The 10650-nt window shown below is 65.3% G+C and overlaps 3 protein-coding genes across 3 annotated transcripts; all 3 read left to right on the top strand.

Annotated features, from left to right (window-relative positions):
* Positions 1–650: 650 nt before the first annotated feature.
* Positions 651–1793, top strand: PFL1_05353 (uncharacterized protein; the record flags this gene model as incomplete). The annotated part of the gene is made up of 5 exons (XM_007882885.1): positions 651–725; positions 850–1155; positions 1268–1472; positions 1586–1616; positions 1763–1793. 5 exons carry the CDS (start codon positions 651–653, stop codon positions 1791–1793), a joined length of 648 nt encoding a protein of 215 aa, XP_007881076.1.
* Positions 1794–3941: 2148 nt separating this feature from the next.
* PFL1_05352 (uncharacterized protein) lies at positions 3942–6638 on the top strand (the record flags this gene model as incomplete). The annotated part of the gene is made up of 2 exons (XM_007882884.1): positions 3942–4598; positions 5190–6638. 2 exons carry the CDS (start codon positions 3942–3944, stop codon positions 6636–6638), a joined length of 2106 nt encoding a protein of 701 aa, XP_007881075.1.
* A 1394-nt stretch (positions 6639–8032) lies between these two features.
* Positions 8033–9194, top strand: PFL1_05351 (uncharacterized protein; the record flags this gene model as incomplete). The annotated part of the gene is made up of 2 exons (XM_007882883.1): positions 8033–8815; positions 8934–9194. The coding sequence occupies 2 exons, from the start codon at positions 8033–8035 to the stop codon at positions 9192–9194; spliced, it is 1044 nt and encodes a 347-aa protein (XP_007881074.1).
* Positions 9195–10650: the final 1456 nt, after the last annotated feature.

Below are 10650 nucleotides of genomic sequence, written 5' to 3'. Positions count from 1 at the left end.
TACGGTACGGTACGGTACGGGTCGCCGCCGCCGCCGCGTCGGTCGGTCGGCGCGTCGCGGTCGTCGTACGTACGTACGGACGACGAGACGGCGGCGGCGCGCGCGCGCGCGTCCCCCCCCCCCCCCCCCAGCCCCGGTCCTCAGCCAGGCTGGACCCCGCACCTGCCTGCCTGCCTTTGCCGGCCCCACCTCGTCCCGCGCCCTCACAGCTCTCCGCCATCTTCTTTCCACCTTAGCTTCCTCGTCATCCCAAAGCAGAGCAACCTCGGGTTCGCAAAACGACCCGACCCGACCCGCAACTTCTTCCACCAAGGCCACACCGGTTCCGCGTCCCCTTCGCCCGATTCCAGCCCACGCCGCCGCACCGCACCGTTGCATCCAGCCGTCACCCACTTGTGCTGCTCCAGCTTCGACTCTCCTTCATTTCAGCGGGCAAGCACGCCTCTGGCAACGTATATAGACACACAAGCACCACCATCAGCGTCAGCGACGCCCATCGTCAGCACCTCAAGTCACCTCGTCCAGACTGAACCGGCAAGCCTCCGATCCTGAGCCATTACAGCAGCAACATCCACCGACAGCCACCAACAGCAACAGCACCGCCCAACACCACCACCACCACCACCATCACAACCACAACAACTAAGACAATGTCCGCCCTCGAGCAGAAGCTGACGCAGCTAGCGCTCAACCCGGCCTACCATGACCTCTTCACCATCATCAAGGTCTGTAGGCTCTCGGTCTGCTGCGATGACCCTCTCATCCTCCGGACCCGGCACTGCTTGCTGACACAACGCCCCCCTTTGCCGTATTGGCAATCCCGCCATCCCTTCTGGCAACACCCCTCAGGCCTGCCGCAACGGCCTCGTCTACGGCGCCAAGATCCGCTTCCCGCACGCCCTCGTCATGACTTTTCTCTTTGGGCGGGGCACGCCAGCGCAAAAGATGCAGAACATTATCCGCGCCACGCGCTCCCACGCCTTCAACCTCGGCACGTTTGCGCCCGCCTACAAGTTCCTCACCATCCTCCTCAGAAGGGTCCAGGAGGCGCTGACGGGCGCCACGCTCAAAAAGGCGCCCGCTTGGCACTCGCTCCTCGCCGGCGGTGTGCTCGGGTACACTGTCTTCGGAGAGAGGACGCCCGTCGCAGAGCAGGTGCGTGCGCCGCTGCGTGAAGATTGCTCCCGTGATGGGCTTGCAGACGTCGCTGAACGCTCCTCTCCGATTCCCTCCCGCCTCCGTGCGCTTCGGACGACGACGACGGCAGATTGTCCTCTATTCTGCCTCTCGAGTGCTCTCGGCCATGGTGCTGCCGCGCGCCGAGGTGCCCGCCAACTACCCGCCCACCAAGCCCATCCCGACAGACAAGAGGGCGTTTGCGCTGTTTGCCACCGTCACCTGGGGCCTCGTCATGTGGCTGCACGAGCATAGAAGAGAGCACCTCAACCCGGGCCTCATCAACTCGATGGACTGTGAGTCGCGCCCGGCGTGCCCGGCGTCTGGACTAGCGAGGGCGCTCCTCTCGGCCCCCAGACTGACCCTTCGGACTCGCGCGACTCGATGGCATCGACGCGACTACCGGCAGATCTCTATACCAAGTGCGAGCGATGGGACAGGTGAGTAGGCTCCCGGGCTCCCAGACGACGGGGCGCCATGCTGCAGGTGTGACCGCGCGGAAGTGCGTTGCTGACGCTCCATCGCACCAACTTGCGCCCGCCCTGCCTGCACCCGTGTCCCATCCTTTTCCTGCCTGCTGCGACAGCCTGCGCAACCTCTTCTGGCACAACGAGTAGATGTCTTCGGCGCTGGCACGCTGCCGTCGCCGCACACCGTCATTCATCATACCATGGCCTTTTTCACGCAGCCCATACGTATCGGCGTCGTTTGCCCGGTGTGTCGAGCGAGTCCGTCGGCCCGTGTCATGCGCGGTCGGCGAAGCGGTAGGTTTGGGAGGGGTCTGCGTCGTCATGAAGTGGGCTTCGCGGGCGAAAGGCAGGTAGGCAGACTGAGCGTCACCTGCGGATCCGAGCTTTTCCCCCCTTCGGGCCCCATTGGGCTACCGCAGCCGCTGCGATGCGGCACCGAGTTGGCAGGCGGGGGGGATGTCGTGCTGCAGGAGCCGGCGGGGTGCCTGGGGAAGGAGGAGCAGAGGTGTGGCAGAGGCGGGAGGATCCGTGTGTGGTTTTCAAGCAAGGTGCAGATCGACCGACAGGCCGGGCCGGCCGGCCGGTCTCTGCTTGCAGGGCCGTTTAATTTGTCGGCGGCGAGGCGAGGCACGGCAGGCAGGCGATGCACGCGACGAACCGCGCATACTCTCCTAGCTTCCCTGGCAGGCCAGGCCTGGAGCACGCTGCTTGCCTGCCTAGGCCCTCGCTCCTGCGTGGTGCCTACAGCCCGGCCGCGATCCTGCCTTTGCGCTATCGTTTCGACTGACCGAGAGGTCTGGTGAGATGCGTGCCATCCAGCCAGCCAGCCAAGCAGGCAGACAAGAAGTAAGCAAGCAAGGACCGCCTGCGTCGTGTTTATAGAGACGGAGCGCGCGTCGCCTTCGCCCTTGCCCTAACCCTCGCTTCACGCTTGCCGCAATACAGAATCAGATCGAGGGCCGGGCGGTGGCCATCAAGACGCCGACGGCCAGGCCCGGCGCTGCAATCTTCATCTGTTGTCCGCTGCAAAGCCCAGGGCGGAGGCGGGGGCGGAGGCGCGCCATATTACAGCGCTCCGGTCCCCATCCCTAGAGTTGGCGGAGCGGGGTCGAGAGAGCGAGCCTTGACTTGGACAATGAGGCGTGTGGCAGGTCATGCTCTCAGACGGCAGAGGAAGCCAGAGGAACGGGTCAGAGGCCGGCCGGCACGTCCTAGGCTGGCTCCCTGGCCTTTGCTGGCTTCGTGTCTCGGGCGTTCCCGTCAGAGCACAAGGAGGGCAGGTAGGAGGGGGCAACGAAGCGACGACTCGACGACGACGATCCCCCCCGCCCGACGACCGAGGGACAAAGGGGAAACGAACTTTCGGATTGATCTGCAGGCGGCAGCGGGGGGCGCTCGTCTGCCACAGCTCCGCTGCTCCGCTGGCTCGCTGGCTCGCTGCCTCGATGCATGCTGGCGGGCGGGCGAGCGGCGATGCCGCCCTGCCCTAGCCTTGCTTTCTATTTTGGATCTTCGGTCCTCACTTGAAAGCCCTCGGTCGGGCCGCCTTTGGAAATGCAAGCCTGCCTGAAAGCTCTGTTTCAAGTCAGATCGGCGGGCGGGCTTTGGCGCGCCGAGGTCGGGCAGCCCGTACGGTCGGTGGTGCTGTTTGGCGTTGGCAGAGATGGCTGCTGGTCCTCGCAGAGCCTTAGCTCTGGCCAGCCCCCTAGCCTAGCCTCTCGTTTGCGCTTGCCTCGCTCTCACCACCCACCCACGCTACGCTACCGCCTCTCCCTGCGCCCTCTCGCTCCCCCTCCCCCTCTCCCTCTCCCTCTGCCTCTGCCTCTCGCCTGCCCTGCCCTGCCCTGCCCTCTCCCTCCCCCTACCCCCTCCACGCCTCCTACCCCCACCTCTCCGCCATCACACAATCACAGTCCCCCTTGCTCCATCAACACCCTACCCTACCCTACCCATCATCCCGTCCACCCACACCACCCCACCCCCGCTTGACGACGTACCACACTCTTTAGCCACCACCCTCGCCATCACGACCTGCCCTCTGCCACCCTTGGGCCCGGACAGCTAGTCGTCAGGAAACGCCCTCTGTCATCGACGTCGCACCCACCCCTCCCTCACAGAGAGAGTTGACCGCAGGCTCGGGATCAACCCTCGACCACTCTCCTCTCGTCCTCGTCCCGGTATCAATCAGCGCCGCACCACCATCGCCGCCGCTGCTCTACAGAGCGTCGACCCGGCTCCCAACACCACATCCCTCTCTACCCTCCCTCCCCCCTTCTCTCACACACCGCCCCCATCATGACGCTCAACGACGGCATCGCCTCGCCAAAGAGGCGCATGGAGCGCCATCACCGAAAGCGCATCGACGCCGACGCCGACCCCGTCGCCATCCGCCGCCTCGTCGAGAGGCAGTTCGACGACGACAATGGCCTCGACCTCGACCCTTTCTCACGCAGGCAGCCGCAGTTTTCCCAGGGCGGATTCGGTAGGATGCCTGCCGAAGATGACACCACCGGTGGTTCCAGCGCAGACAATATCAACTTCCCCAACGGTCCTCCCAATGGCGGCGCCGGAAATAGCGACACCGGAGACGTCTCGGACTCGCCGAGCACCGGCACCGGCGCCGGCGCCGGCTCGACCAAGGGCAACGGCAACGGCAATGGCAACGGCGTCGGCAACAGCGGTTCGACCAGCCAGGATGAGCCTGGCATCTTGACGCCCACGACGACGCCGACGCGCACCTCGACGTCGCGGCCGCTCCCGACGACGTCGTCGAGCTCGAGGCAGGGCTTCCTCGAGAGCATCTTCAACATCGGCCGCACCACGTCGACGCCGACCACGACCTCGACCTCGACCATGCCCACCTCGACTTCGACCTCGACCTCCTCGAGCACCAGCACCTCGTCGTCCTCCACCAGCACGAGTTCCAGCTCCACTTCGAGCTCCACCAGCACGGTGAATACCAGCTCCACGCGCGAATCCAGAACTACAGAATCTTCGGTTGGTTATATAGTCATTGCCCCCCCCGGCCCACACGCCATCTCCCCCTCCTCGACGATCCCCGCCCCGAGCACCCCTATGCACCCTTCTCCTCCGTCGCGCGCGGCAGTGGGCCAGGCCAGGCATGTGGCTCGATGTGGACCCGGACGGTGGCCTCGCCTCGCGCGTCGACCCGACCGACGAGGTTGGGCTGCCGTCGTTCGGACCACCAAGCTTGTCGCTGCTAGTCTCCGCCTGCTGCACGCCGGCACACGGAGCAGATTGGACAAGGACGCATCGACTGCTTGAGGACTGGCGCGAGTATGCCCAGCTTCGTCAGATGGCGCTCAGTAGGAGAGCTCTCCAGGCCTGTACCCGTGCCTTTTGTGGTCTTTGCTCCCCTTTTCTCTGGCTTCAGAGTCCTTCGCTAGCGTCCAACCCCGACCTCGCCCTCGCCCTCGACCTCGCTCCGCCCCTAGCTTCGCGAAGCTCTTCATTGGGCGACATCTTGCTGACCCTGTTTACCCCTCCTCTGTTCGATCCTGGCCCCGGCCTCGCCCCTTGCAGTCCTCGACGCCGATCAGCCCCGTCACGGCAACGAGGCTCGTCACAAGCACGCCGACGCCCACCGTCACGCCGACCAGCGCCGCGTCGGACTCGCAGACCAAGTCCAACGACGGTCCCGGTGCCGGTCCCATCATCGGCATCGTCGCCGGCGCGCTTGTCGGCGTCGTCGTCCTCTCGATGCTCGTCGGCTTCCTGGTCAAGAAGTTCAAGCGCAACAACAGCGATCCGTTCGAGGCCAACCCCTTCGACCGGGACGCCTTCCAGCGGCACTCGACCATGATCCCGGACCACTTTGACAGCGACGACGGCCACGGCCACCCGTCCATGTCGGAGCACCACGACAGCACCTTTGGACCCTCGTACTCGAGCGGGCTGGCCGCCGGCGCCGGCGCCGCCATGCTCGCCCACAACGAGGGAGGCCCTCGGCCGCCGACCATGTTTGCCCGCCATGCCAACGGACCCGCCGCTCAGTTCGACGCCCAGCAGCAGCAGATGTACAACGCCCCTCAGGTCGGCGCCTACTACAACCAGGACGGCAACGGCGACTTTGCCGTCATGCAGAACGTCTCGCCCCAGGCCAACTACGATGCCCCCTCGGCCGCGTTTGGCAACCGCCACCTCGACGAGCCGATGGTCTCGCAGAGGAGCGTCAGCCCCGCTCCGCAGCTCCCGCCCCTGGCCGCGTTCGGCGGCGACCCGTACTCGATCGCCGGCGTCGGAGCCCGTATGAACGACAACATCGCCAACCCCTACGCCCACCTCGACCGCGGACACGCCGCCAGCCCCGGGCCGATGATTTCGCGTCAGCCGTCGGCTGCCATGGCCGCCGCCTCGGGCTCTCGCCCTGAGAGCGCCTCGAGCGCCAGCCACGGCGGATCGATGGGCGGGCCGTTCAACCCGCAGCACAACTCGGCCGCCGCTGACGCCCTCGTCGCTGGACTCGCCCACCAGGCCCAGCTGCACCAGCAGCGCAGCAACAGCCCCACGGCCGCCGGCGGCAAGAGGATCTCGGACTTTGACACGGCCGGCCGACCGGGTACCGCCGAGGGCCGCAGCGGCACGCCGGACCTGCCCAACGTCCAGCAGACCTACGCCATCGGCGGTGCCGGCAGCGACGACGGCCACCACGTCGCGCGTGCCGGCAGCGTCGGCGGCGCCAGCCTGCTCGACACGAACCGCTTCAGTGCGTCGAGCCAGGACGTGCTCAGCCAGATGTCGGCGCGCGGCGGTGCTCCGTCCGGCGGCGCTCTGCCCTCGCACAGCGCAAACGGCGGCCTGGATCCATTCGCCAACCCCAGCGATCGAGCGGCCGAGGGCCAGAATGCGCCGCTGAGCGTGCGCAACCTGATGCCTGGCGGTGCTGGCGGTCAGTACCAGACGCAGCAGAGGCCGATCTCGACGGCCAGCTCGTTTGCCGACCCGGACGATGCATACGGCGGTGTCTACTGAGCGAACGCTTGGTCCAGGCTCGTCTGTCCGTCGTTTCTGTGTCTCCGCCTCTTCAAAATGGTCCCCCGCTGCTATGGCCCGGACGATGGATTCCCTAATGCCGCCGGGCGACAATGTCGGGCTGCCCGCCTGCTCGCCCGCCCACCCGGCCGCACCTCTCGCGAGCGTTCATCGATCCTCTCTCTGCCGCCATCATCCTTTCTATCCTTTCCAAGACCTCTCAAGACCCTGTAGCCCTTCTGCCCTTCGGCCTCTTGTTGGCGATACCGCCTCCTACCACGCTCGCTCCGCACCATCGTCGGCCAACCCGGCGACCTACCCAGCCACGCTCTTTACCACTCTGTCGCTCTTTTTCTCCTGCCTCTGTCCCGCCATCCGCTCGAGCCCCGACACGCTCTCTCCTCTAGCTTCTTGGTCCTTCCCCCTTTTGCCGTCTATTGGTTGCCTTTCTTGTCTATCTCCTCGGCCAATGTCGCCTCTTTTGCTCTTTGACCCGTCTCGGCCCATCTTCCCCTTAGCTCTGTTGCGTCGCTTTCATCCCCCCTTCTCTCTCTCTCTCCCGCTCTCGGCTACCTTCTGGGAAGGCAGGCTTTGAGAGTGGCCCCTTCCCAGCACCACCGTGAAATCACTCTGCCACCTCTGCTCGTCTCGTCTCGTCTTGGATCGATGCGTGTGCAGTTTCGCGTCTTCTGCTGGTCGCTGGACGGGCGATGAAGACAAGCAAGCAGCGCGAAGGTGGAATGAGCACCTGCCCAGCGCCGAACGAGAGGCCAGCAGCGGCGGCCGGGTCAGGCAGGGCAGGGCGCAACCAGCAGGTCGAGGCGAAACCTCGGGAGTCGAAATGCAGCGACGACGACGCGACTCCCGAGAAACGGTGAACTCAAAAAAAGTTCGGCGTGCGGGCAGCCACAGCCACAGCCAGCGAGCGAGCGAGCGAGCCAGGGGAAAAAAGTTCGAGGGCGCTTTGGCCCTGGCCCTGGCTCCTGGCCCTGGGCTGAGTGGCTGGCTGGCTGCAGAGGGAGGAAGAAATCTTGAAGGTCGCCGCTGCTATAGCTGTTGCAGCAGCCTCCATCGACCATCACCACCCTGGCTCGCTCACTCGCTCGCCAGCTCGCACCCACACCCGCACGCTTTCTGCGCTCGACCTCGACACCCGCCCAGATCCTTCTATATCCACGCTCCTGGTAGCTCCCCGTCGAGCTTGATCGTAGTCACCTACCCACCCCGTTCCCTGCACTCGAGAGCTTGTCTTTCGAACTTCGACCTTTCGACACTCGACTTTCGACCTTCGACCTGCAACCGATAGTCTGACCGCCAGCGTCCTAGCAACACTCGCCCCGCCTCGCCTTGACACCCAGAACGCCTCTAACCCCTCCCTCCGCAGACCGCCCACGATGCAGTCCGACGACCTGGTTTGGTCGGTGATCGGCAAGACGTTTTGCTCGTACAAGATCACGTCCAAGACGCACTCCAACTTCTGCCGGAACGAGTACAACCTGACGGGCTTCTGCAACCGGCAGTCGTGTCCGCTCGCCAACTCGCGCTACGCCACGGTGCGCGAGCGCGAGGGCGTCGTCTACCTCTACGTCAAGACGGCCGAGCGCGCCCACACGCCCAAGCACCAGTGGGAGCGCATCCGGCTGTCGAACAACTACGCAAAGGCGCTCGAGCAGATCGACTCGGAGCTCGTCTACTGGCCCAACTTTATCACGCACAAGGCAAAGCAGCGCCTCACCAAGATCACCCAGTACCTCATCAAGCTGCGCCGCATCAAGCTCAAGGAAGAGGAGCAGCCGCGCCTCGTCGGCATCAAGAAGAAGACGGAGCGCAGGGAGGCGACGCGCGAAGGCAAGGCGCTGCGCGCCGCCAAGCTCGAAAAGAGCATCGAAAAGGAGCTCCTCGAGCGCCTCAAGAGCGGCGCCTACGGAGACGCGCCGCTCAACGTCAACGAGGACGTGTGGAACGAGGTGCTCGAGAACCGCAAAAAGAGGGAGGAGACCGAGGCCGAGCTCGGGCTCGAGGACCAGGAGAGCGACGAGGAGGACGAAGACGAGCTCGACGAGATGGACAGGATGATCGAGGAAGAGGACGAGTACGACGAGGACAGGACCGGGGAGCGCGAGTTTGTCGAGGACGACGAGGAGAGCGAGGACGACATGGAGGAGCTCGTCGACTCGGTGAGTGACGCCGGCCGCCGGCCTCGCGCCGGCGCTTTCAGCTCCCCCCCCCTGGCCAGTGCACGAAAGCTGACCCTTTGCTCCCCTCCTCGACCCCGACTTTGCCTCTTTGCTGCAGGACGGCAACCCGCTCGAGTTCTCGTCCGACGACCAGGCGAGCGACTCAGATGCTGACGACGACGACGACGACGAAGACGACGACGAGGACGGTGCCGGGCGCCCGTCAGCGTCAAAGCGCAAGCCGAGCCGTCCCGCCCCCAAGCCTTCCTCGGGCGCGGCCAAAAAGGGGCCCAAGCGGCGCAAGGGCGGTGCGCGCGTCGAGATCGAGTACGAGCAGGAGACCGAGCCCCTCACCCGCGACGCCCTCGCCAACTGGTAGGCGGCGCGGTGCCCGTCTGCTGCGGCAATCGTGGTCGCGGACGAGTCTCGAGTGGGTGAGCACCGTCGTGTCCCTCTTCCTTCCGTCACGGCGACAAGACGAGGCGAGGCGGCGTGTGATCCTCAAGCTACCCGCTCCCCCCCCTCTCTCTATCTATCTCCCGCGCTTCCCTCTCTTCGCCGCGGTCAACCTCTCCGCCGCGTCCCGTCCCCTCCCTTCCTCATCCTCTTGTAATTCTAGCTCCTCACCGCAGCAACCATTCTAGCTTCACCATCGCGCGCGCGCGCTCATACGGATGGACCGACCGGCGGGAGGATGTCCGCATGGGTCGAGGCCAACCTGGAGGCCAAGCGGCGTCGTTAGACAACGCCGGTGCATGCACCGGTACTGCACTTGGAGCCGTCTTGGCCTAGGCGGGACCCTGACAACCGGGGGGGTCGCGGCCGCCCTACCTCTCGGCCCGGTGTGAAGGCGGTTGGTGGCTTGCAGAAGACGAACGACCAAGGCTTGCTGGGTCTGGGTCAACGTGAGCGGGATGATGCTGCATATCAGGTTGACCAATCAGCTGACGGCCGCGAGAAGAGGCTAGGCCAGGACGCCCTACGCCCCTTGCCTCACCGGAACCTTGGTTCCGCGGACTCGACCTGACCCCTGCCCAACCGTCTTCTCACTCGACGAGATCAGGTCGGTCGGCGTTTTCGAACTTGTTTGGTCGCAAGCAGATGAGCTGAGTAGGTAGCGGAGCCCATCTCTGCACCCGTGGGTGGCTGGTGGTGGGTGAGTCTAGGCGTTTTGCATTCCCGCCTGCCTAGAGACGCCAAGGTCCTGACTGGAGCTGACTTCTGATCGCGGCACGGTCCTCGTCGTCGCCGCCGTCTGCTCGTTGGTTCATTGGTGGTTGCACGCCTCGACCGAAACGTCGCCGTGTCCTGGAGCAAGGGGAACAAGCAAGGCATTTGGGTGCTATGCCGGCCCGGCACTCACCATCTCGACGAGGGGCCAGAGGCTAGACGAGGTCAACTCCGAGCGTCAACGGAATCGTTGCAGCGGTTGTCCTAGACGGCTTTGATCGACAAGCAAGCTCCCAGGGGAATCAAGGAACCAGGTCACGGGCGACGATGAGGCCCCCAGCTGGGCAGACAGGCAAGGCAAAGCAAGGCAAGGGGCTGCAAGGGTCCCGTCCGTGTACCACAAGACTCGACGCATGCTTGCTTGCTCGTCTACGTACGTACCGCCTGGGACAAACGACGGACTCAACCCAAACCGAAGGAAGGGAGGCGAGCGACGTCCGTCCGTCCGTCCGTCCATCCGGGCAGCATCATGCCGGCGCCGCCTTCTCGCCTTCCCTTTGTTCATGCGCATGCGACCGGGGAGGTCGGAGACGGGGAGCGGAGCGCGCGCGTGCGTCCTTTGCACGACTGCCCCCTCGCCCGCCCGTCCGCGCTCACCCACGCAG

Source organism: Pseudozyma flocculosa (assembly GCF_000417875.1).
Source record: "Pseudozyma flocculosa PF-1 unplaced genomic scaffold scaffold00019, whole genome shotgun sequence".
Taxonomy (NCBI): Eukaryota; Fungi; Basidiomycota; class Ustilaginomycetes; order Ustilaginales; family Ustilaginaceae; genus Pseudozyma; species Pseudozyma flocculosa.
Note: the sequence above shows the minus strand (reverse complement) of the source record. Positions and strands in the feature narration are given on the sequence as shown.